Raw genomic sequence first — 26,935 nt, forward strand, 5'->3', positions numbered from 1 at the left:
ATTTCCACCACTTAAAAAGTTGTTTGAGAGCTGGTCTCCCCAATTTGTGTAGGTGATTGCTTCCGATTCATGAGTTGCTGGGATAACATACCTATGGTGTCATGACCAGCTTCATGCTATTTTTAATGAAATCTAACACTAATTTTAACTCAATGAGCTTTGATAACGCACCTGCGCCATCTGTGGGAAGCCAAGGAATCAGGGGCGCATGGAAGGAGGCTTCTTGGATGCAGGGTCTCAACCTGCAGCCTTCTGTGGGCTACTATGAGAAGACCTGGAGGAATAAGTGAATTGGCTCTTCTCAGCAGCCAGAGGGAGACAAGGACCAACCAGCCCAGTAAGGAAAGGATGTTTAGTGGAGGTTTGTCACTGTTCCTCCCAGCTAAAACACCTGGGATTGAGCTGCATCCCAGGACTTCTGGTCTTTGGATGAGCAATGAGGGCTCCCTGGCAGTATTGGCTGTATACCTGGGATACCTCCTCTAAGCACTGCACTTTTATTGTCAAATACACAAGCGAATAGCACCGCGTTCCCAGTTTAGGTAACTGTGGAGCCTCAGGCAAGAGTGTGGGGGTAGAGAGGGTGAATACAAAGACCCTGGCCTCCATGTGGAAGTCTGCCCTCCCTTGACCAATAAAGACCCAACTTCTCTCTTTTTCAGACACAAGGATAGAAGAGAACTAGTTAGAAACTAGGACAGTTTATTTCTTGTTCAAGGTGTGGTGGTTTTATTGCATTTACTATTTCTGGGCAATGCACTGAGCAGAAAAAGAAAGTCTCAAAATTCTCTGATTGCATCTGAATAGAGGCTTCTTGATGTGAAAATCAGGACATAGAGCACCAGAGGCCGTGAATTCATTTTCTCAGGCTTCCTGACAGTTGAGAGCTGGTACAGCCTACAGAACCAGCCTGGCTGCAGCTCTTGGGTCCAGTCATAGCCAAACTGAGGTCAACACCAGTGGGCCAGGACAGTAAGACCACATTTTCAATTGCTTGAGGTTTCCTACCAACAACTACCCCCAGAATCCCAGGCTCTGAACTTAAAGGCCATGGATGAGGATTCTTCCTTGCAGATGGCAGCAGCTCTGAGAACAGACAATGGACTGAGCCCAGCATTCAAAGGGATGGCCAGCAAGCTACCCCAAGTCCACATCGGTTCATCTGAGGCAGGATAACAGCACCATGAGATCATCTGGGGTTTGGCTATGTCCACTCAAACTCCAGGGTTGAAGTCCTTATTCCTAGCACCTCAAGATGTGACTTTATTTGGAAACGGGCCACTCCAGATGTAGGTGGGGTTCAGCTGTAACAGACAGGGTTAGCGCCCCAACCCAAAAACTGGGATCCTGTACAAAAGGTTACGCTTGGAGACCGACACAGTGGAGACAAAGGCAAAGACGTTTGTGCAGGGCTCCTCAGCTTCTCTGTGCAGTATGCAGCCCAGGGCTACAGACAAGGGTTAGTGACGACAGCCCCAGCCTCAGAGAACCAACCCTGCTGACACCAGCTCTCGGCCTTTGCAGCCTCACAGCTGGGACAACGCCCCCTGCTGATGTTAGAAGAGCTCAGGTTTAGTACAGTCACAACAGTGCCAGGGAACTAAAGAGACTGCCGTGGACTGGGTACCCCTGAAGGACACGGCTTCACAGAAGCTTCTGTCCCAGGGTTTGGCTCGCCCAACAGAGCCTTGATGGGCTGACAGAATGCAGGACTCAGGGTGGTGACAGGCAGTTCCCATCACAGATTTATGAAGGATCTTTGGGGCACAATGAAGACATGTTGGGACAGGTGCACACATTTAAAATGTGAGCTCCTGATCCCCGTATGGTCAGTGGCCTGGCTAAATCAGGTCTCATGACAATCCCCAGACCCCAAAGGCCCTCCTGGCCATCTGTGGGACACTCTCCTAGACACAATGACCTCAAACTGACTTCTGAGGACAGGACCAGGGTCAGGGCTTTAGGCCAGCTCCCCACTGCACATACCTCACCCCTAGAAGGCATGGGATGGGGCAGCTCAGTCCCTCTGAGGGCTGGAGCATGTGACTAAAGGTCTCTAAGATGCAGAGTTGCCTCACCTCCCTGGGTTTTGGCACAGTAGAAGGAGTGCTCAGGTGGCTACTTTTTATCTGGGGAGGAAGAGGCATGGCACCAGAAGTCGGACACTACCTGAGAGCAAAGGGCAGGTGGTTCGGGCTTTGTGCTAGGCAGGGACTAGTTTGTAGGGCCACGTCCCGCTCAGTATGAGTTCAGAGCCTGCTTGGAGCGGCGCTTCATGTGCAGGCGCTCATGGCGGAGGAGATCGTAATTCTGCCGGAAAGTTTTGACACAGTACCGACATTGGAGGGGACGAGCCTCACTCTTCAGGTGACAGTGGCTACGGTGTCTCACCAGATAGTCGTGTCGCTGGAAGCCCTTCCCACAGTTCCCACACTGGAAGGCCAGCTTAGCCTTGCTCTTCTCCAGCAGGGCTTGGGTACCTGTGCCCTCCGTTTCCAAGGCATCCTCCTCGCTCTTCTTCACTGGTGGCTGTTTGTCTGGATGCAAGTGGATCCGTCGGTGGGAGAGCAGGTGTGAGTTGAGGCGGAAGCTCTTTCCGCAGACAGTGCACCTGTAGGGCTTCTGGGCCTCATGGGTCTCCAGGTGTCCATCCAGGTCCTCGCTGTCACTGAATAACTCTCCACACACTGAGCATTTGTGTGGCTTCTGCTCCCTGCGGCTGCGCAGGTGGCGGATAAAGTTGACCCTCCAGCGGAAGATCTTCCCACAGTTCGGACACACATAAGACTTTTGTGAGGTTTGCACCTCGCCTCCAACCTCCGTGCTGTTGCGGTGGGTCGAGAGACTATGGGGCTTTTCTGCAGGGCTCCTCAGCTCCTCTGTGCAGTATGGGCTGTGTTGGGAGTCCTCATCCCCAGAACTGGACAGCACGATCTCAATGGTCACCTCCTGGTCCAGGCTATTCTTTAGGGGTGGTGGATCCCCTCCTGTTACAGAATACCAGTATGGTCAGTGGACCTGTCTAGACTACTTCCTGCGCAGACAGGCTTAACAGGGGATCCAGACACCCTAGGGTTGTAGTGTTCCTTACCAATTCCTGAGGTCTGGCTGCCCTGCACAGTTGCTGGTGTCGTAACTGTGTCTCTTCCTGACTTTCCTGCTGTTTTCCCACAATCCTTTCCTTTCCAAGCATTTCTTCCGGAGCCACTGGACCTTAAAATTCTAAGAGCTGGCACTTACCTGTGCAAACCTTTGACACACCATTTATAGTACTTAACTAGGCACCCCGCCAAGGACCCTGGAGGTTCAGGGGCTGTGTCAGAGTTATGGTGTGCACAGCCCCCTCTGCCTATGCTGTGAACTCACAGCCACAAGGAGAAGGGTGGGAGACGGACTTGATCCTCATTGTTACCCAACCTAACTCTGCTTGACAGAGCTAGAAGGAGAGATTCAAAGCTCAGCTGTCCTCCGGGTTTTCCAGCTGAGAAGGCTCATTCTGGCCAGGTGGCTTTTCTAAGCCCATGCAGCCATATCTGCGGGACTGAAATGATCACAGCAGCTCTGCTCTTCACTTTCTTGACTCTGTGTGGCCAGGTAGAAGGTGCTACTGAGCCCTTGCTAGTGACACCTTTCTCCTATTAATCGCCACTAGCTTTCAGTAGAAGACACAGTGCTACAGCAGCCTACAAAGTCTTCTCTCCTTTATTCAGTAGGAGATGACATTATGACAGCGGGAAGTCTATGCCATGAACTCCTTGTGCCCCAACTCAAAGTGACCTCCAGGATGGTAGAATGCCACTGTATTTGGAGACAGTTTTTCAAAAGGCAAGTTGACGTATATGTAGAACCTAGAGCTTTATAAAGAGCTGGAGAGATGGCTTAGTAGTCAGGAGGATGAATGTTTGAGAATCTTCAGAGTGAGTTCAAGGCTAGCCTGGCTAACTTATTATAAGAACTTGCCTAGCACACACAAGGCTTCACCTTCAATACTCAACATCTTCAGCAGAAAAGAAGCTACTTGCAAGGGGGAAGGGACCAGCAGGAGGAGAGGATGACAGGAGACAATGCGACACAGCACACACAGGAAAGGACAATGAGACTTCACCTCAGAGCTAACTTAAAATAGGGAGACAGAGGTGAGCTGGAATGAGGCCACTATAGAGGTAGGTCCCGACACAACTGGTATTTCTGTAACAGGAAACCTGATACAGAGAGATCATGGAGGTCACAGGGAAGAGGTAGTTGTGGGGAGGAGAGGAAGCCCACCCTAATGAGACCTTGATCCTGCACTAAGGCCTCTGGAACTGAGAGAAACTTTTATGTGGTTAAAAGTTTGGTCCGTGTGAGGCCAGAGAGGTGGCTCAGTGGTTAAATACTGGCTGCTCTTCCAGAGGACTTAGGTTCAATTCCCAGCACCCCCATGGCTGCTCACAACAGTCTGTAACTCATTTCCAGGAGCCGATACCCTCTTCTGGCCTCCATGAGCACATCCACACACCAAAGGGGGAAAGGCTCCACTTATGGTAAGATACGAAGATCCCAGTCTCACAGCTTTTGGTAGCAGGAAGTATGGGAACAGCTGTAACTGTGGAAGCGGCTTTGGAGCCCAGCCGTAGGCTGGGAGTGGGTAAGGTGCATGTTATCGACAGATGTGAAGAGGTGGCTGGTAGAAACGGGTATTTAGTGGACTTCTGGATGTGTCTCAGATGGAAGCCAGAACAAGGCAGTGAAGTGTAAGGGAAAGGTGATTCTTGCAAGGTGGCAGAAAAACTTGGCTAAAATGCGTGCTAGGTGTTCTGTGACAAGCAGAAGCTAAGTGACAGCAAGGGTATTTCTTTTTTTTTTTTTTTTTTTTTTTTTTTGGTTTTTCAAGACAGGGTTTCTCTGTGGCTTTGGAGCCTGTCCTGGAACTAGCTCTGTAGACCAGGCTGGTCTCGAACTCACAGAGATCCGCCTGCCTCTGCCTCCCGAGTGCTGGGATTAAAGGCGTGCGCCACCACCGCCCGGCTCCAGCAAGGGTATTTCTAAGCAGATTGCTGGAGACACTGTTTTCTTCTTCTTCCTGCCTTCATTAAAATCTGGACTGAAGTAAAGCTCTGGAATGTGAAGGTAGGGAAAGTCCTCAGGCAGCTGCTTTAGTCTGGCTTTCATCATGGCAACAATCAGACGCCCGCGGCAGCTGCTTACAAAGTGAAGCTTTGTTTAGTTTTGTTTTGGAGAGGCTCTGGTGAGAGCTTCCCCTGGCCATATCACTGATAGATGATAGCAATGGCCGGATGTCAAAGCCAGAGAGCACACCATGGCTAGGGAAAGTGTTTACCACAGAAACACAAAGACCCACAGAAATAAAAGTTAGATTTCATGGGATGTGTTAGTAATCCCAGCGGTGGGGAGGGTGGGGAGATGGAGACAGGCCGGGCCCCTGGGGCTTGCTGGCTAATTGATAAACCCTAGGTTCCAGGGTTTTGTTTTGATCTTCAAAACTGTCCTGGAACTTGCTCTATTAACTAGGCTGGCCTCAAACTCAGAGATTCTCCTGCCTCTGCCTTCTGGGTGCCGGGATTAAAGGTTTGCGCCACCACTGCCTGGCCTGGCTGGAGACTTTGTACCTTTTTGACCCTATCTTAAAAACCAAAAGAAGTCCTGCTCTATGAAGGCAGAGACAGGAGGATCTGAGTACAAGGCCAGTCTGGTCTACCGAGGAAGTTCCAGGGCAATCAGGACTACACAGAGAAACTATTTCAATAAACAAACAACTGAGAAAACCAAACCAAACAAACAACATCCCCTCCCCCAAACAATATGGATGAGTTCTGAGGAATATGTGTGACATCTGAAGTTGACCTTTGGTCTCCACACCTGCACAGTCAACCTCATTCCCCACCCCAGGCATGTGAAAGTCACGTCACTTAAGAGCAAGCTACCTAGCACTGCAGGGCTGAAGGCTGAGGGCCCTTCTCCCACAGAGCAACCCATGCTCCTCCCCAAGCACACAAGGTTTCTGTGTGTAGCCCTGGCTAGCCTTGAACTCACAAAGATCCACCTCCCTAGTGTTGGGATTAAAGGTGAGCACCACTAAGGCCCTGGCTCTGTATTTTTTAATAATAAATTTTTAAAAGATTATCTTATGTTTACAGATAGTTGCCTTCGTGTTAATCTGTGTACCATGTGTGTGTAGTGCCCACGGAGGCCGGATGAGAGCAGTAGATCACTTGGAACTGGAGTTACACACAGTTGTGAGCCTCCGTGTAAGCGCTGAGAACGGAACAGCTGAGCTGTCTCATCTCTCCAGCCCTGACGCCTATACATGTGTGTTCCGTCTGTGTGCCTGCTGCCTGGAGAGGACACTGCCTCTGGAACTGGAATAAGGACAGCTGTGAGCTGCCATGTGTGCAGGCGGGGTCCTCTCTAAGAGCCACCCCTCCAGTCCTCCTTTTTCTCTTTTAAAGGTGGCTCGTTCATTTACCTGAGGACCCTCTACTAGGCTCTGCCGCCTCCCACATTGCCACTCTGAGGACAAAGCCTCTAAAAGAAGCCTTTGAGAGCATCCTCCAACCATACCTAAACCAAGGCAGGATTAATACTTCCAAAGGATGGTTTCTGGGGAGAACACCAAACTGTGGCTTAATAAACACTGGGCAGTGTGTGTCTGGGCCTCCTGGAACCTTGCCAATCACCTTGGCAGCGAGAACAGAGATGCAGCTACTTGGGAGAGAGCTGTGTAGGAGGAGCTCCCTGCCTGGTGTCTGTGCCCCCTGAACTGTATCTTATAGGAGACCAACAAGGTTCTTTGAAGATTTTGCACTAAACGGAAGAGAAAGGATAAACAAAGAAGGCTGTAGTTCCAGCTCTCTACCTAACAGCTGAGCTGTTAGACACGTGCTATCCCACGAGAAAGGGGAGGAATGACCCTAAGGCTCCTTAGAGGCCAACAGCGGCAGCAGCACTGCCACCAAGGACACAAGAGCACAGCCTGGGGACTGGAGCCAGTTCTGCTCAGCGTCAGCCAGCCTTGGCCTTGAGCCAGCACTAACAAAGGTCTCCTTCAGCTCAGAAACTAGAACTTACCTAACTAGGCTTTACAGGAGCCTTTGGGGCTTATCTTTCTTTTGTGCTTTTGGAAGCATCTGCCTCACCCTTGTCCTGACACACAGCTTACCTGCTTCATATTTGGAAAAGAACGGGTTAGGACGAGACCTAAAGTCTCATCACATCCGAGTTACATGAGCATTCGGACAGAAGCTGGTGATGTATTGGATTTGTGAGGTCCCACTGTGCCATCAAAGCTGAAGCTGAGCTTCAATTCCTGGGCTAAAGTGACCTTCTCTCCTCAGCCTTCAGTGGGGACTACAGGCCTCTACCACTGTGCCAGACATAGGTAAATATATTCTGCATGTAAGGACATGAACTTGAGGACACCAGGGGAGTGTTGTGGGCCTAACTACATCTCCCCAAAGTCCCACATTGAAATCCTAATTCCCTAGATGTCAGAATGTGATTGTAGTTGAAGGTGGGAACTTTTAAGAGGTTAAATGAGACTATACTGGCGGATCTAAAACAAATATAAGAGGAAAAGAGAAGTCTATGCAATAGAGGTCTGTTGATTAAGTCCACACTTAGGAGGCTTCAGCAGTAAGTTGCAAGTTCCAGGCTAGTCTGGCTATACAGTCAAAATGTCTTAAAAGAAAAACAAACTCAAACCAAAAGAAAACTAACCTTCTGATAGTGCCGAAATTCAAAAGCTAAAATAACTTGAAACATACCCGGCCCCTCCCACACTAAGGTGACAGGATGGGTTAGTTGTGCTGGCATGTTTACCCACACATTATGAGAAATTCCTTGAAGGAAAAATGACAAGCTAAGGCTGTGGGAAGTGTATGCAGACTTCCAGACTGTCCAGTTCCACAAGGGAGGGCAAAAACAGAGATGTAAGTGGTATTCGTACTACATGTATAATGAATGTGTCGGTATGTATAGTATTTCTATGTGTCGGTATGTATAGTATTTCTATGATATTTAAAGTCTGTAAATGGTATATAAGTAGTAGTGTGTATATACACGGTCCTCTGTGGTGTGTGTCGGTAAAGACCCAGAATAAAATTATTCCTAAGCTAATAGCTTTTCGTTTGTTTCATAATCAGGTGCTGTAGCCTCCACAGACTCTCTTTCTTTTTCCCATACAGCTCAATTCCCCCACAACAAAGAGGGCCAATGCCTTCCTGAACGCCTATGCTACTCTCCCTACGGATGAATAGATCTTTTGCTTACACCATATTTGTACAAATTTTTGCTCCCCACGACTCTGGCCTCAGTTTCCACCTAGTAGTGAGTCTGGTCTATGTATGTGATATCTGTGCGCTGGTGTGCTGTAGCTGTGTTGGGGGCCGTCACCTCATATCAGTTGTCTGCATATTAAGAAAGGGAATACAGTGGAGCCCAGGAGACAAACTGTGTGTGGGCTATGGATAGCAGAGCTGGACAGCGGAGCTGCCTAGGTCCAGAAGAGAGTAAGTCCCAGACGTCTAACACTGAGTTTTATAGTGTCGGACTTCGGGGTTTGATTTGAATGTGCCCTGGTCTTTCTGTCTTGCACTAAGAAAGTATGGAACTTATTTTTCATTTTATAAGAGCCTATAGTTAAGAGACTTTGTAAAAAAATTTTTTGTTTTTTTTTTCAGGATAGGGTTTCTCTGTGTCTAGCTGTCCTGGAACTAGCTCTTGTAGTCCAGGCTGGTATCGAACTCACAGAGATCTGCTACCTCTGTCTCCTGAGTACTGGGATTAAAGTGTACGCCACCACTGTCAGGCTCAAGACACTGTGATTTTAGAAAGACTTTCTACCTTTTGGGGGGGGGGTTTCAAGTAAGTTTCTCTGTGTAGCTCTGAGGGATTAAAGGTATGGAACACCATGCTGACGAGCTTTGTAGCTTAAAAGAGACTTTGGACATTTTAAGAAGACTGAACATTTTTGCTTGTTTGGTTTAAGTTTTTGGTTTTTTTTTTTTTTTTTTTTGACATAGGATCTCATTATGTAGTCCTGGCTGTCCCGGAACTCACTCTGTAGACCAGGCTGGACTTGAACTCAAGAGACAAGAGATCCATCTGCCTCTGCTTCCTGAGTGCTGGGATTAAAGGCCAGAAAACAATGTTAAGAGCTGACCACACATGCATGAAAAAAATGCAGGAAAGGAAAAGACAAAAGCATTGGTAGAAGAGGCCTCCTCCTTTCAGGCTGAGGGACCATGCTCTAAAATCCACTGTCTACACGTGAGCAAGGAGCTGAGCACGATGGCTGAGTGCCCCGTACTGCATGAGGTGGGCACACCAGTCCTGCCTGCGTCACAAGGGAACAAATGTGTGACGTCTACAGGCAGCCACTGGGCACTGGGTCCAAAGATGTGTTCAGTAGAGCCCGCGTGTTAAGTCAGGACACTGCAGTCGCCTCTGAAGGGTCACTTTTACCACGACCGAGACTCATACTGGAAGGGCAGCAATGCAGCTTCTGCATTCTAGACTCTGCTCTACAATAAGACCATCTCGGGATTCTGGCGTACCCATCATCAGGTACATACAGACCAGTGTCACATTAGCCCCCGCCCCCACATCTACCCTGGAACAGCCAACGAGCCACTGTGAGATGGGGAAACAGCAAAACCAAAACAAGAGGCTGGCAACCCCCAGCAGCAGTCAGCAAGAACCTTGGCCAGTCTCATTCCTAATGTCCTAATCAACACACACACACACACACACACACACACACACACACACACACACACACACACACACACACACACACACACACACCCCCCCCCCCCCCCCCCCCCCCCCCCACCACCACAAGCACAAGGTCACACATCACACCCAGGCTCCTCACCTGGACAAGGGCTCTGAGTGAGCGCCACCTGCTGGCAGGACTGGAGCTCTGGCANTGTGAGGTTTGCACCTCGCCTCCAACCTCCGTGCTGTTGCGGTGGGTCGAGAGACTATGGGGCTTTTCTGCAGGGCTCCTCAGCTCCTCTGTGCACTATGGGCTGTGTTGGGAGTCCTCATCCCCAGAACTGGATAGCATGATCTCAATGGTCACCTCCTGGTCCAGGCTATTCTTTAGGGGTGGTGGATCACTTCCTGGACAAGGACTCTGAGTGAGCGCCACCTGCTGGCAGGACTGGAGCTCTGGCACCTGCAGTTCCTCCCATTTCCTTCCTTCTTCTTGGAATGGCTGGAGACTGGGAAGGTCTTCCCAAAGAAATGGAGAAAGCGATTTGTTTTATATATATATATATGACACACACACATATATATAGGTGTCACCATGCAGAAACAACTAAGGAAGAGGTAGGCTATGATCTGTGGGTGCCGCGTTCCCTCCTGGGGTCTGGTGCAAAGGGGTCATTCCACAGGAAGCAAATGAGCAAACACTATGAACCTAGGTCTGAAGCTGGACAAATTAACACAGGTTCCAGTTCTGTTCATTTACCTCTGTGGCATCAGAGAAGCAACACCTTTGCTGACAGGCCCTGCACAGTCTTAGGTTCTGTTCAGTGCTACTTCCGTGCATAGCACAGCTGCATCCCCCACCCACATGCGTGCATCCTGGGCACACAGGCCTATGTGGTGCAGATCAATCTTACCCATCTCTCCCCATGGGATTCTCCCAGAATCTGGGGGTGTGGGTGGGGCACAGGCAAGCACAGTGTCTAAAGGATTTGTGCTTTGCGCTCAGTCCTCAGCACGAGCATCTGCCCACTTTTCTGGAGAGAACCTTGCTACAAACATAGGCTACTATGGACAGCAGGAGACATTTCCCTTCTCTACTAGTCTCTGGCTGAGGAACAGTCTCAATGGACAGCAAAATCCAGACTTCCCACTCTCTACAAAAAGCTAGAGGCAAAGCAGAGCATGGAATGCCAAGACAGTGGGGCACTGTGGGGGGAATCTGGGGTGCCCTGGCTGCAACAGTTCTCTCCTTCCTGCCTGCCCGCTTCTGGACTGCCACTCACCTAGGCAGGACACCTGGGGCGCATCTTTACCCTGAAGGGCTGGCATCTCTATGACCCGTGGCCCGTTCTCTTCAGGTGAGAGGTCTGGCTGAGCTGCAGAGTCGTCTGTTCACAAAGAGGTAGGACACAAAAGTGTCAACAGTGACCTGCTATTATTGCAGGTGACCAGGGCAGGCCCAGTGAGGGAACCCTTGTCTGGCCCAAGAAGAAACTGTGGCGAGACAGCCACTGAGCTGTATCAAGCACAGCTGGTGGTACAGAGGAGAGCAAGGCCGGGAAACTGGGGAAGGGTAAAAGGCAGCATGTGACAAGAGCAGGCCAGGATCATCCCTTTGAGGCCCACTGGGTACACAGAAAAGGGCCCCTGGGGCAAGAACGACTGGAAGCGATGGAAACACTGAAATAATGCCGTATTTGGGACAGAGCCTAAGAGCCTAACTACACGTGTTAGGATAGCCAGGCCACCCACAAATTACCCGTGGATGCTGTACAGGAAGCTTCCTGTCAAGGTTAAGAGGGTAAACAGATCAGATTCAGCCACAGTACCTGAACCTCATGGTGGTGTCCCTCAGTCAGAGTGAGGCCCCCCACCCACCTTCCATACACTTGGCTGCCTGAGAAGCTAGGTCTTACTTGGAGGCATGGAGACCCCGTAGTCTTCCCCAATGATGAATTCTCCGTAGAAACCAGTCTGCGCTGGGTCCAGAAGAGACCAGTCCTCTTCTGAGAAGCATAAGATCATATCCTTAAATGGAGAAACTCGGTTCTGAAAGTGCAGAGCAGGGCTGTGTCAGCTGGAGAAGAGCAGGGCCTTTGTGTCTCTCAGCTGTGATAACCAGATGCCACAGTCAGGTGGCCTGTAACACGAGGCACTTATGCCTGATGACTTCAGAGGCTAGAAATTAAGACGGGGGTGCAGCAGATGGGTCTCTGGTAAGAGCCTGATGTTTTAAAAGTGGTTTAAAGACTGAGGCTCCTGGTGGGCAGTGGGGGCCCAGGTCTTTAATCCCACCACTCAGGAGAGCTCTCTGAGTTCAAGGCCAGCCTGAGTGAATTCCAGGACTGCTAGATGCACAGAGAAACCCTGTCTTGAAAAACCAAAACAACAAAAAGACCCGGGGTCCTCACATGGTGAAGGGGCAAAGCAGCTTTCTGGGCTCTACCCAGTACTATTGCGTCTTCACCTGCCTACCGCCTCCAGCCCTCTGGGGTGTAGAAAGGACAAGTGGATTAAGACTCAGCTAAACTTAGGGGAACACTGCTTGGCCCAAAGCCTGACCTTCAGTTCTCTACAATTTCAGATTCACCCTCCTCTGGGGCTTGACAATCTTTAGCACCGAAAAGGAAGTCTTTGGTGATGCCAAGAACTCATTAAAGCTGTTAAGGGAAAACCAAAAGCCATCTTTTGTATTGTAGCAAGGAGAGTGACCTTCTACCTAGTCGAGTCCAGGTTGGTGGTTTCATTTACAGGAAACAGATCTCAGAAGAAACACTCCCAGAGAGGATGCCAGCAGCCCACCTGCAGAGGTCACCGGGATACTGGCACTGGCTCTGAGATTCTTTCTGACCAGGGAAATGTGTGCTGGCCTGAGGATGACACTTTTGCCCAAGGTCTGGGGGAGTCTTGAGCTGCTGATTCTTTTTTCTTTTAACAATTCTCTCTTAATTTAATTTTTGTGTATGACTGTTTTGTCTGCCTATGTACATCTGTACCAAGCGAGTGCCTGGTGCCCTCAGAGGTCAAGAAGCCATCGATCTCCCAGCTAGTTACAGACGGTTGTGAGTCACCATGTAGATGCTGGGAACTGGATCCAGGTCCTCTGCAAGAGCAAAAAGTGTTCTTAACCTCTGAGCCATCTCTCCAGCTCCTCATCATGCCCACTCTATAGTTACTACGCTAATTTTATTCTTGAGGGTTTTTTTTTAATTATGCTGTATAAAGCCAGTTAGTGCCCCTGTGTTTTAGATTGTTATTCTAAGCCACTAAAAATAGCTAAAGGTTTAATTAAAAAATTTTAAAATATTTTGTTGTATGGGTGAACTACTTGCATGTATGTCTGTGCACCATCTGCAGTGCTTATAGAGGACATCAAATCCCTGGGACTGGTGTTAACAGACAGGGGTGAGCTGCCATGTATATGCAGGGAATTGAATCCAGATCCTCTGGAAGAGCAGCCAGTACTAACCACTGAAGCATCTCTCCAGCTTCTTTGTTGTTGTTTGAAACAGAGTCTCAGTGCGTACAGTCACTTCACCTGCCTCAGCCTCCCAAGCACTTGGATTAATGGTGTGTACTACTATGCTGGCTTGTCATGGTTTTTATGGACAGTTGTTATTCTCCTCCCTTTGGCCCAGACACAGAAAGTTGATTGCTCAGTCAGAATCTCACCATCTCCAACAAATGCTAGATCTGCCACCACCTGCAGAGCTCTCACAGTAACTCCCCTCCTCCTGACCACCAGTCAACACCGAAAGACACTGGATCCACCTCACATCTTCTGCTTTAGCCAATCCACGCCAGATGCTCATACTACACTCTCGCTACCCCCAAAACACTCACCACAATATTATCAAACAGGCAGGCACTGACTAAGAACAAAAACTTTAAGAAAAGCCTCAATGGACTTTCTAAGATGGAAGTCCAGATAAGCTGAATGCTGCAGTGTGACCTACAACTTAATCACCAAGTCATATAAAACAAGACAAATCTGTGATGCTTGGGGAGACTACACAGGATGGATCACAAGGAACAACGCACCTGCATATATCCAAACCTGATTCAGAGGAACCAAGCAATTCATTTCTGTGGGGACTCGAGAACAGAAAGGTGGTGCTGAGCTCCTATGGAGGAGCCCTTTTGCAACGATAATTTGCTACTTCTCATATCAACATGGGTCAGAGCCTTCCCTTCAGCTTGATGCCAGGGTGGCCACTTCACTACAGTGTGATTTAAAAGCCAGTGGCAACTGGCTGGTGGCAGCGCAGCACGCCTTTAATCCCAGCACTCAGGAAGCAGTGGCAGGTGGATCTCTGTGGATTCTAGGCCAGCCTGGTTACAGGGCAAGTTTTAGGACAGCTAGGCCTACATAGAGAAATCCTGTCTCAGAAAACAAACAAAAACTCCCAGTGGCTAGACAACCAAATTGCCTTGAGATGTACACATTAGCAGAGTAAGGGGGTGCACTGGCCGAGTATGTTGAGGGGACACATTAGCAGAGTAAGGAGGCGCCCTGGCTGAGTATCTTGCTGTGTGGGCAACAAAGCCCCATGTGGAAAATACTAGACAAGAAACTCATCAGCCCTCCGGGTCTCAAGAACTTACTCGGCCTTAGTCTGTTAGTGGATTTTTTGTTAATTACTAAATATTTCCACTGTTCAGAGGAAAAAACAATAGGCTGGCTTAGCAGATCTCTGTTCCAGTCCTCTGTTACTAATTTCTAAATGATGAGCAGTTTCTCTCTCCCAACCATGTAAACTGGTAGACCAAATCCAGCCACATATTTTTGCTCAAAAAAACCTGAACTACCCATACCCACATAAGCCTTTCCAAAACAAGCCACATCTAAAAATACAGAGCAGGCCTCGTGGTGAGTGGATTTTCTCCCCCACCTTCCTCCCTCCTACCACTTGTGGCAAACTAGGCTAAAGGACGTCACAGATCTCATCTACCAACCACCCTGCTCCACAGAACACAACTTCCTAGGGAAAAGCCCCTCCCCACAGAGGAGCCCTGAACAGAAGGTCACCTAAAGCACAGGAAAAGTGCGGTCACCTGGGATGCTGCTCTGAAAGTCTAGTGGGAAGGGCAGGGCTGGAGAGGTGGCTCAGTAGTTAAGAATCCTTATTGCTTTTACAGGACCTGAATATGATTCCTAGCACTCACGTGTTATACAGTCATGCGTACAAAACAAACCCAAGTAAATTAAAAAGAGGAAACAGTAGGAAAAAAAAGCTGAGGTATTTGAAACACAGGTCAGAGAACAGAGAAGAGCCTGGATCATTTTTAACTCAGTTTCAAGCTAAGCCAGCAAAGGAGAAGACAACAATCTGTCCACGTTGCTTTCTCCTGCTCAAACTCTATCAAGGTCACAGCATTCTTTTGGAAACAAACAGCCAGAAAACAGCAGAGTTAAGAGCCAGACAGGGTGACATCACACCTTCAGATCTATAATCCTACTAGCTTTGGGAGCCTGAGGCCAGAAGACAGCCACAAGTCCAAGGCTAGCTTGAATCAGTCTCAAAAAAAAAAAAAGAAAAAAAAAAGAAAAAGAAAGAAAGAAAAGAAAAAGAAAAAGACCCTGCATGGACTAGTCTCCTTCCCGTTGACAGCTGACAGTTCCTGTCCTGTCCTTGTCATCTACACCCAGTGAGGGCTCCTACTCCCGAATCTCATTATGGAATGCCTGAGCCTCAGGTCCTGTGAATGCGGCACAGCCTCCATCTTCAGTTTCCATCAACAGCGACACTTTCTTGTTCTCTTGAAACATTTAAGAAAAAATTTCACAGTCCAGCTGGCCTTGGTGAGCTCCCAATAGATCAGCCCCACTGTCTCAGTGGGTGGGTGCACCCCCCGTGGTCCTGACATCCTTGCTCGTGTTCTCCCTCCATCTGCTCCTCATTGGGACCTTGGGAGCTCAGTTCAGTGCTCCAGTGTGGGTCTCTGTCTCTATCTCCATCCATCACCAGATGAAGGTTCTATGGACTGTGACTGAAAAAGCATGGGATAAAACCGGACTCTCTGATCATGGCGAACAATAAGGACTGATGAGAAGCCAAGGTCAATGGCAAGGGGTTTTGATCCTACTTCATGATCCGGCTTGGTGGGAGCCTAGCCAGTTTGAATGTTCACCTTCCTAGACATGGACGGAGGGGGGAGGTCCTTGGACTTTCCACAGGGCAGGGAACCATGACTGCTCTTTGGATTGGAGAGGGAGGGGGAGAGGAGTGGGGGGAGGGGGAGAAGTGTGGGGGGAGGGGGAGGGAAATGGGAGGCTGGGAGGAGGCGGAAACTTTTTTTTCCCTATTCTCAATAAAAAAAAAAAAGAAAAAAAAAGAAAAAATTTCAGTTTGCTTCATGTATATATATGGGCAGTTTGTCTGTCTGTGCACTACTTGAGCACCCACCCGGGCCTAAGAAGGCCAGAAGAGGGTGTTGCATACCATGGACGTGCAGTTAACAGATGGCTGTGAATTGCCATGTGGATGCAGGGAATCAAATTCAGGTCTTAATTGCTGAGCCAGCTTTCACTGTGTCCTTCTGAGACAGAAGGGACAAGCAAGTCTCTGAGGCCTATCTGTACCACTGCGCTCATTTGCTTAAGTATGAACATAAAGAGACCAAAGATAATCTCAGCTGTTGTCACTCCATCTACCTTTATAGTTTTTATTGTCATTGTTAACGGTGGACAAGGGCCTCACACTGGCCTGGAACTCCCCAAGTGAATAAAAAGAAGAAATAAAAAGGAGAGGACACGGCTGCTCTCGGTATGGTGGAGGAGAGAGTTTATTGTAGACAGGTGGGAGAGCATGGGCAGAGGCAGGGACCTCTGGGAGAGTCCAGACTGGACAGGACCAGGCTGTGCAGTGCCATGTGGTGTGGAGAAGGAAAACAGAGAGAGGGGAACCAGGTGCAGCAGCCAGGAGGCCAAAGGTCCTAAAGGGAAGGGGAACCAAAATGTCTGGATTATATGCGGAGGAGCCTCTGGGGGATGGGGAGCCCAGTCCCTAGGCTGGAGAGTTCAGGGTAGAAGGTGGGATGTGCTGTAATCCACACCCTGTACCGCTAGCCTCAGAACATGAGTAATGGTGGGGAGCTGGCAAGAGGCCCAGACAAAAACATCCAATTAAACCTCTTTTTAAAGAAAGCTTTAAATGACCTGCAGTTTATGTATATAATGCATATGAAAAAAAAGTTACATGCATAACTTGAATCTTATTCCAAGTTCTAGCTTGTTTGTCTGTGTGTGTCGCCCCCTCTCCACAGGGCTTCTCTGTGTAACGGCTCTGGCTATCCTGTAGACCAGGCTGACTTGAACTCAGAGACTGCACCCCAGTGCTGGGTCTAAAGGTGTGCAACATCACAGCACCACCCAAGTTCTCATTTTATGTATGCAAATACTTCAACACCCACCCCAAACCTAACAGCCCTAAGCATTTTGGAGTCGGGCTGTCAACGCTGCATGTGCCAATCTCTAGTTCTTCAGTCTTCTACAGGTGCAGTCCCTGGTGGAACCTACATTTTCTGGGGGAAGGCAGCAGAAAGGGCAACGAGAAGGGAAAAGCAAAGAGGACCTCAGCAGATGAGGAAACAGGGCTGGAAAGAAATGCGCTCCTCCTGCGAGACCAGAGCCCGGCTGCACCCTCTCAGAACACCACCACACTCCTCAGAACACTGAAACAAGCAAACGTGGCCCAGGGACACAGCAGACAAGACACACCAGGGAGCCCATGTGACCCCATGTGGTCACGTGATAGTGCTCCAACTGCTTTAGGATCTTCTTGAAACCTAGCTGCCATTTTGAATATCACCTCCTTTGTGAAGTAACTAAATCCTCTTCCCTGGGGGATCTTAAAGGAGAGACAGCTACTACAGGGGCTCTCTGTGTACACCTGCAGTTTCCTGGAGTGTCCCTGCGAGCAGCCCTTTGAGCTGCAGGAAGAGCAGAAACAATGGGCATCTTTAAGCTCAGCCCTGCTCACCTTGGTCTTGGGCTAAGGCTGAACATTCGGTGGCAGACAGTAAGCAGGCCAGAGTCCCGGAAGAACTGTCCTGTGGGGCAGCTCAGAGATGAGCTTGTTTTAGAAATCACTCACCGGGGGCAGCTGGCAGGTGGTCACCGGCTGGGCGTCCCTGACACTCTGCTCCTGAACAAGGGAACCATCTTGCGGAGCTGGAAGAGACGGAGAAGATGTCCTAAAGGGAGCCAGGCCCCATAACCTCGCAGACTGCCAGGGGTGGCTCTGTGCTGCAGATGTGCAAGGAAAGAAAAGCAGAGGGACCAACAGGGGCCATTCCTTTGCTCTGCATAAACCCCACTCTGCCTTAACTTGCAAAACGAGCCCTTTGCAAACCACAAGGGTTCTGGTAGTCTTTTCAGAGAGACAATAGAGACTGTCCCAGGGAATGCCTGGCTTTAGGGTGGCCTGATCAATTAGCTATCCAACCTCTGTAGATCCAGGGACTTGTTTCAGCATCTAAAATACACCCCCAAAAGAGCCAGGTACAATAATTACACACATAACCCCAGCATTTGAAAGATGGAGGCAGGAGAATCAGCTAGCTTCAACTATTATAAAACTCAAAAACTAAACACAGGGTCAGTAAGATGGCCTAATGAGTAAGGGGGCTTGCTGCTAACACAATGACTTGAGTTCAATCCCAGGCACCTGCACTCTAGAAGGGAAGAACCAACTCCTTCGAGCTGCCCTCTGACATTACATGCATGCCATAGCATGTTTGCACTGATATGTATGAATATTTACAAAATCCCAAATAAAGGCCAACATTGTGGCACCAGGGTCCACTGAAGGTGAGGACGATGTGGGACAGTATACATCTGTAAGCTGGACATCTGCAAAGCGCCACAGAAAACTGTTGTCCAGGTTAGTGTGGCCGCGGTACCAGAACCCTGGTACCATTACTGAGAACGGGAACGAGCAGGGCCATGACTCTCTGCCTGCTCTCCTATGGGGTTTGCCTCATCCACCCTTGACATGAGGGGATGTGCCTAGTCTTATGACAGCTTGCTATGCTGTGTTAGGTTGATGTAACTGGAAAGCCTGCTCTTTTCTGAAGGGAAATAAAGAGTAGTAGATTGCGGGGGGGGGGGGGGGGGGGGGGGGGGGGGGGGGGGGGGGGGGGGTAGAGGGGAGGAAGGGGAAAACTGTAGTCGGGATGTATTATATGATAGAATAAATTTTAAAAATCCACAAATACATCTAGACAGTTAATGTTTAAAAAAAAAAAAAAGAAAAAAAAAAGGAAAAGAAAACAAAAACAGCCAGATGGTAGCAGTGCACACCTTTAATCCCAGCACTTGGAAGGCAGAGGTAGACAGATCTTGAAGTTAGAGGCCAACCTGGTCTACAAAGTGAGCTTCAGGGCAGCCAGGGGCACACAGAGAAATCCTATCTTGAAAAAACAAAAACAAACAACAACAAAAACTTCTCACAGAAACTATGACCGGCTGGATGGTAGTGGTGCATGCCTTTTTAAGTTCCAGGAGAGGCTCCAAAAGCTACAGAGCAACAAACAAACAAACAAAGACCTAACCCAAAAGAAAATATAAACCCAAAAGAAAAGATATGGAACCTCCAACGGGCAAGTCAACCTTACGCTACCTGGGAAATTTGTCATAGTAGCTGTTATGGGATCAAATTATCTATTGATAGTGAACTGATAAAGAAAACATGGCCTACAAGAGAAGAAGAGAGCTAAGGAAGGGTAAGGAGGACAAGGACACATGACATCCAAGTAGGAGGGGGCTATAAGGTAGAATAAAGGAAGGATGGACAGAAGGATGGGGAAGAAACCAATCAACAGGAACATATTACTGAAATGCCATAATCTAACCTAACACTTGATATGCATATAAATGTATGTATCTATATTATATGCACATGTGTGTATACATGTATGTATATTAAAGGCGTGTGCCACCACCCCAGGCTGCAAACTGTCTCATGACATTCATTTTTCCCCAGCACTTGGGAGGTAGAGGAGGTGGATTTCAGTGAGTTTGAGGCCCCACAGAAAGTTTCATGATACTCAGGGAGACCTGACTCAAAAAAACAAGAGTCAGAGAGAGGGGGAGACAGAGAATACGCAGACAAAAATAGGCACTTGAGATACTAGTCAGTCATGAAAGGGTGAAATCCTCCCACCTGTGCATCATGGTGACCCTGGAACGCATCTCCTAAGAAAATGAATCAGGCACAGGATGACAAGCACAACTCAACCTTGCTCAGACATGGAATTTAAAACTTAGGGTGTGGTGGTGCTACAACCCCAGCATTTGGTAGGCTGGGTACAAACATCCAAACTGAGGCCAACCTGAGCTACAGGGAGTTCCAGGCTGAGACCGTGTCTCAACAGAGACTATATAGTGTATTATTTTAACTATTTCATGCCATATCACAGATTTCCCAACAAAGTTTTTAAGTTCTTTATGGTTTCTGGAGGAAACGTTTTAATTCTGCTCCCTAATGCCTGTTTGTTATTAACTGTGCTCCCTAATGCCCGCCACCTATCACAGAGGACTGGTCGCTCTTACTCTACCCAAACAAAGCCTAGCCTTGAGGAAAGAGCCTCACAATGAGAAGCTGCATCTCTAGCAAATCCTAGTGTTTAATGTTTTCCCAAATGCTGTGCACCAGGAAGTCCTGTGCTGAGTATCACTCACGTAAGCAACCTAAAGCCTGAGTGAATGCTATGTTATCTCAGAAGAATCTAGAAGATTCTTCACAGCAGGCCTCTCCCTAGGCATTCCTCCCCTTAGACTGCTCACGTACATCCCAGGCTGCAGGAAACAGTCCTGGTGATTTGGGGAAATGGCTTCTTCCTTCTGTTTCCTGGTATGTTTAAACTATGTTCCTTGGAAATTTACATGCTCAAATTCTAACCCTAGATACCTCCGAATGTGACTGTATTTGGAGAAAGGCTCTCCAAAGAACCAATTAAGTTAAAATGAGGTCATGAGCATGAATGGACCCAAATTCAACATAACTGTGGTCACTAAAGAGGGGTAGTTAGAAGACAGTTGTACAGATAGAAGATACAGCAAGAAGTGGTTGTCTACCTGCTAACGTAAGGAAACCCAGAGAACCCAAGGCTGACCAGTCCTTCACTTCAGACCTGCAGCCTCACAGCTAGCTATGAGAATAAACTGCTGTTAGCGGAGCGATCCAGTGTGTAGAACACTGATGGCAGCCCCACCAAGTCAACATTGCCTTCACTTCTAGCCAGGGGACTGCAGAGGTCTGATTTGTGCAGAAGTCAGGAAACATTTTCAGGCAGGAAAATTGTATATACGTGTGTGTGTGTGTGAACATACATATATTTATATAATTTTATATGTATACACACATATATAAAATTCACATACACACTAATTTTTAAATAGACTATTACCACCAAGTATGAAAAAGCAGCCCTGTAATTGCAGCACTCGGGAGGCTGAGGCAGGAGACTCATGAATTTGAGGCTAACCCAAGGAAGGGGAAGTGGAAAAAGAAAGAGAAATGGATGGGACAAGGAAGGAAAGGAGAAGGAAAAAGAAAAACGAGAAAACAGTCTTTGCTTTTAGTTTGGGTGAGGTCCTGGAGACTGAACTGGGGACTTACACACACAGGCAGATGCCCTCCACAGACAGAGCAGGACAGACAGAGCAGGACCTCCAGCTCACTCAAAAATTCACTGCCAGAAACAATTTTGAAAATCCCAAGAATGCATTTTCCCCATTATAATTAGAGTAACCTGGCCACCCAAACATGTCTGAAACCTCAAGGGGCCAAAACCTCCCAGGATCACAAGGCCGACTAGACCAACAAATCAGACAAAAAGAATGCTGTGCACATACTTTTTTCTGGCCCTTTAGCATTTACACTGTAGGAGGCATTATAAAAGATGAGAAACAAATTAAAGTACACAGCATATGCCTAAGTTATAAAACTACTGTGAACAGAGCTAGTATTCTGGAGGTTACGGTGGGAGGATTGAATTTTCCACAGATTGAGCAACACAACAACAAAACCAGACCCATCGCAGAAAACAAAACAAAACCTGCCATGCTATCTTTTATTCCTTCCTTCCTTTTTCTTTTTTTGGCTTTTGGAGACAGGGTTTCTCTGTATATGGACCACGCTTCGTAGACCAGGCTGGCCTCAAACTCACTGAGATCTGCCTGCCCCTGCCTCCCAAGTGCTGTATCTCTAGCTGGACTAGACCTTGGTATATAGACCATGTTGATCTCCAACTCACAGAGATTCATCCTGGGTGCTGGGATTAAAACTGTGTACCACCACGCCACAATGTCAATGGTATCTTTAAGAGGAATACTGGTCCCTAGGCCTTGTCCCTAGGATTGGTTCCTTAAGGAACCAATCGGTGTCCTACTCTAGCTCAGAGGAATGGTGGCTCTGGCTTTGTGCATGACTCTGCCCTGTCTCTGCAGTTGCTGGGTGCTTTGGATACTCAAACCCTGCCAGAAAGCACTGGGGCCATCTGAAGGAGAGGTTACTGTTCTCTCCCGGGGGAGCTTAGATTTTCTTACAGCTGCAGGGTAACCCAGGCAAGACAATGTGGGTTTGAGAGGATGGAAAGTAGAGCCTTGCTCAGATCAGGCCACAGGTCCCGGTCCTAGTGACTATGTCTCCACTGAGAACACCCATAAAAAAATAACCATATAACTTCACACCATCTGCTCAAGGCCTTCCCTCTGGTAGGATTTAATACCAGGAGGAGACTCTGGGTCGGTTGCTCTGCGGAAGGACACAGACCACAACCACAGTTCACAGTTCAGAGGAGACAAGAGAATGTTAAAAAGCTGTCGTTGGTCACCTTAGTCAACACCAGAGCACACGGATGGTGTACAACTAACCCAGCTCCCCAACTCATTACAGGCTCCATACCTGGGTCCTCAGTGGGCTGGCCTGGTAGTCTGCTGAGAAGCCCTAGGCCCTGTGCAAGGGCCACAGGCTGGGCGTCAGGGTTGCTCTGGGACTCCGCTGACACTCGCTCTTGCTCAAGGTCCTGAGGCCCAGGCACATCGCCATCGTCAATCACGACCGGGTCTTCACAGTGCTTGAGCTGCAACCCCAGAGAGAGCAAGTGAGGGCCAGGAAGAGAGAAGTACGACAGAGCCCTGCCTGTAGGCTCTGCACAGGTCTGGGAAGGCCCTCTCTCTTCTGGTTCTGCCTCCCATGGACTCAACAGTAACAATCAGCTCAACTTAGACTTCATAAAGAGTAACGTTTGCTATCTTAGGAAGGTTTGCTTTCTTAGGTAGCCAAACACTGGGTCTAGGCAGAATTTCTCATCTTGGGGTTAGGGGTCTCACAAGTTTAGCAGGCTCTCCTTTCCCAGTTGCCCGGTGCTTACCCACTGCCAGGGTCTCCCTGGCTCCCGTTCCAGGGCCTCTACTGCAGCCACAGCCTGCTCTCCACTCTCCGGCTCCTGGGCACGCACCCAACTCTGGATCTCCCATGGCAGGATGGCCAGGAACTGCTCCAGCACCAGTAGCTCCAGGATCTGCTCCTTCGTGTGCCTTTCGAGCCGCAGCCAGCCCCGGCACAGTTCCCAGAGGCGCTCCAGGGCCTCCCGTGGGCCTGCCGCCTCCTGGTAGCGGAACCGGCGGAAGAGGCGGCGAGAGGACTCTGGGCTGGGAGGCTCACCCTGAGGGCTGGGGTTCTCTCCAGGAGGACTCCGCATTTTCCTGGGCTCCTCACTTTCCTTTGGAGCCAAGACTCGTGGGCACAGGGCTGTGGGCATGATGGGATTTGATGGGGGTCAGCGGCAGAAGACGGCCCTATTTCCAAACAGAAATTGCTGGCTTCAATGCTCTGTGCTCTGGTCTCCCGTGGTTGTTTCTGGGGGTGGGGGGTAGACAAAGCCCACAGGACACCAGCCCTTTGAGGAATCCCTGGGAAATACATGAAGTGTTGGTGTGGCTGGTTCTTACACATGGGGGCAGAAAGAAAGATGGCTCTTCCCATGAGCATCACTCCATGTAGGTTCCCCTAAGAGGTGGCAGTGAAGGCAGGAAATCTGGGAGAGAAGTGGTGGCATTTCAACAGGACACTGACGTTTCCAGCATCCCAGGAAAACAAGGCCACATGCAGATATGTGTAACCCAGGCTTGTGATACCTTTGGGGGACAGGTCTTCTTGGAGGATATAGCCCCAGCAAGCCACAATCTTGAAGCTTTGGCACCAAAGTCACTGTCTTTGTTCTTGAGATCTTCAGAAATTAAACTGAAAAAAAAAAAATGCAAAGAATGAGCCATCCAAGACCATCCTGGGGCAATGCCACTTTGCCAAGGACAGAATGGCTGGATAAGAGCCCAACATAGCCTGCCCTCTGTGTGTCGGCAGGGGCAAAAACTTGCAGGCAGAGAAGGAACTCAAAAAACAAAAACAGCAACAAAAAACCCACTGTATTTTAAAACACCATCGCTAGGCACAGGGGTGCAAGAGGTGCAAGGTCAGTTGGTGCAGCAAAGTTGCTCCTCTTCCCCAAATCTCAGTGTTTTAGGACAAGTCTTACACCCCACTGGGTGCAGCATAGGAACTATGGTCTTTATTGTACATCTAAAGTCCATCTGGTTCTGGGGGCTGGAGGGACAGACAGCTTAGCAGTTCAGGGAACATCCACCCCAAGTTGTTCACAAAGCCCTGTAATTCCAACTCCAGGGTCTCCACCAACCTTCTTCTGACCTCCATGGGCACTGCACTCAAGTGTATATACCTATACACAGATGTCTACAAAGGGATACACATAAGTTAAAAAACATTCTAAAGTTACCTGTAGTTAGACATGGGGGTGTGTTTGTGAATAAGTGTGTAAAACAATGTAACAACCAGAGAAAGAGGCCAAGATTTGGAGAGGGGGGTTGAAGAAAAAGGAAGGGGAAAATTATATAATTACATTTTAGTATATAAAATGTGGTTAAAAAAAAACAACTTAAATCTCATGAGTTCTGATCCCTTGTTCTCTCCAAGTCATGCTCGAGGCAGTGGTACACACCGACTTCACAAACCTTCTTGGTCATGCGGGAAGGTCTTTCATGACTTTTTTTTTTTCTATTCGTTTTCTTTTTGGTTTTTCGAGACAGGGTTTCTGTGATAGCTTTTGGAGCCTGTCCTGGAACTCGCTCATGTAGTCCAGGCTGGTCTTGAACTCACTCCCAGAGATCAACCTGCCTCAGCCTTCCGAGTGCTGGGATTCAAGACATGCACCACCACCGCCCAGCATGACTTTCCACTCTTAAGAAACTCGGTGCCACAGACTGCCACACACCCGCGGTGGGGCAGGGGTTCTCTAGACCTCCCTAGCTATCACGTACAAAACCCAGCAAACACACACAGGCCACTCCACTTGACTTCCGAACACTGGGAGAAAAGGCAAAAAACGGAGACACACAGGGTTCTGCTCTCAGGCCTCTGGGAACTCCAGGCAGGGCCACCGACCCTTCACACTCTCACCTGGAAGAGATTCCTAGCGGGGCAGCGCCACTTTGCAGGAAGACAAGCGAGACCAGAACAGCACCAAGCAACCGAACAACACCTGGAACCCCAAATTCTCTGTACTCCTTTGATTTCCGAAGCAAAGACAAACAGACACCCGGAGCGAAACTCTGAAAGCAACAGGCTGTGAACCGCGACTACTCTCACATTTTACTCCGGTATTAAGATGCCAATCTCGGCCCCGCCCGCGCTCTTCCCAGCTTCCTCCGCCTACTGTCTCCCACCTGCTGGGCCCTGAACCGCTCAGGTCTAAGCCCGTGGTGGGGTATCCAGCGTCCCACCCTCGGCACCCAGCTCTGCCGTGGAACTGCTCTCTCTGGGAGCCCCTAGGCCAGACTGGCGTGTGCCTCTTTGTCACCCTGGCACCTGGCGCGCAGGAGCCTCGGCGGAAGCTTTATGAATGAACTACCGTTAGTGAGGGGAGGGCTCCCCCAGGGGCGGGGCTTGCCCAAAGCTGCTACTGAAGGAGCAGAATTGGAGGAAAGGAATGAGGAGGGTGTCTTAGGCCAGGAGAACTATGGGGTTTCTGTCGCTTACACTCTTCCAGGTTTGCTGGCTCTTCGCCTCGAAGCCTGGGACTGCAGGGCTGCGGGTTCTCACCTTCCAGCCCGGTCTCCCTGGTGTCTTGGCCGAGGCGGCTCCTCTGCAGGGGCCAGACTCCGTCCCTGGGCAGGCGAACCCTGTCTCGGGATCATCTAGAAAGCTTCAGCTGGGCTTGGGAGCGAAGGGAGACGCCTGAAAGACAATCATACTGCTTCATCCCCCGAGGGCAACGATGAGGACGCAGCTCTGGGAACAGGGATCTGGGCCAGGGCGCGGGAAGTGGAGAAGAGGGAGTGGGACCCAGGCTCAGGGCTGGAGATCAGAGCGCGGGAAGTGGGGAGCAGGATCCGGGTTCAGGCAGCAGGACATGGGAGACCGGTCCACGGTATACTCACCGCTGAGCAGCGTCCCGGTTGGCGGGCCGCGCAGGCCGGGCAGCCGCGGAAAGGAAAGGCCGGAGCCCTCCGGCTCCCTCCCCTGGGACACTTCCTGCACCGCTCTAGGACCGAGGAGGTCTCCTCATCTCAATGGTTCGCTTCCCCGCCTCCCGGCCGAGGTGTACGCGGCGGGTGACATCCGACACCCCCGGCCCGCGCGGCCCGCCCCGCCCCGCTCTGTGCTCGCCCGGCTGGGGCGCGGGGCCCGGGCTTTGTGGGCCTTGGCAGCCCGTTCGGGATGCGCGCGTCCCGACGGGACACGGGCGCTAGGGGCCAGTTCGCGCGGCCACTAGCCAGGGATGCTGGCCTTGCTCGCTCTTCCCCGCTCCTCTTGTGTGGGCGCAGGGAAGGGCCGGTCTGGCGGGTCTGGCGGAATGCCAGAATTGGGAGGAGGAGAGATGAGGTGTAGTGGGATCTTTCTGTGACCACCCGCATCCAGTCTGTGCCGGTGTGGCCCAACCCCTTCCAGCCAAAATTCCATTTCAAAGCCGGCAGTTCCAGAGCCACCCTGGCCAGCAAGAATGGCGAAATACAGACCCGACGGTCCACTGGGCACGCCGAAGCATCGGCCAGCGCCTTCAGGGTGTGGAAATCATGTGCTGTTCCTCTGTTTAAGGAAGGCTGTAGCATCCTGTGTCCCTCTGAGCACTAGGACGGTCGTGGAGTACGGAGAGAGAAGGCTGCCAATCCTGAGAGTGGGAGTCAGGGAGCTTG

The 26,935-nt window shown here is 49.7% G+C and overlaps 1 protein-coding gene across 9 annotated transcripts; it reads right to left on the minus strand.

Moving 5' to 3' along the window:
- Positions 1-671: 671 nt before the first annotated feature.
- On the minus strand, positions 672-26,935 carry LOC126514597 (zinc finger protein 496). 9 transcript variants are annotated; one of them, XM_050163579.1, is made up of 12 exons: positions 26,180-26,933; positions 25,779-25,976; positions 23,864-23,969; positions 23,678-23,763; positions 23,098-23,524; positions 22,629-22,806; positions 17,814-17,890; positions 11,634-11,766; positions 11,001-11,105; positions 10,154-10,236; positions 9,875-9,902; positions 672-2,987 (listed from the first exon to the last, which is right to left on the minus strand). In XM_050163579.1, the coding sequence occupies exons 5-12, from the start codon at positions 23,485-23,487 to the stop codon at positions 2,239-2,241; spliced, it is 1,743 nt and encodes a 580-aa protein (XP_050019536.1). In that variant the 5' UTR covers positions 23,488-23,524; positions 23,678-23,763; positions 23,864-23,969; positions 25,779-25,976; positions 26,180-26,933; the 3' UTR covers positions 672-2,238. The 9 variants fall into 9 exon arrangements, with proteins under 9 accessions (XP_050019536.1, XP_050019541.1, XP_050019540.1 ...); XM_050163584.1 differs by lacking the exon at positions 23,678-23,763 and having other exon boundaries at positions 23,098-23,477; positions 25,842-25,976; positions 26,180-26,932; XM_050163583.1 differs by lacking the exon at positions 23,678-23,763 and having other exon boundaries at positions 23,098-23,477; positions 26,180-26,932.

The sequence above is a fragment of the Alexandromys fortis genome, unplaced genomic scaffold (assembly GCF_014885135.2).
Source record: "Alexandromys fortis isolate MF-2015 unplaced genomic scaffold, M_Fortis_MF-2015_v1.1 scaffold_149, whole genome shotgun sequence".
NCBI lineage: Eukaryota > Metazoa > Chordata > Mammalia > Rodentia > Cricetidae > Alexandromys > Alexandromys fortis.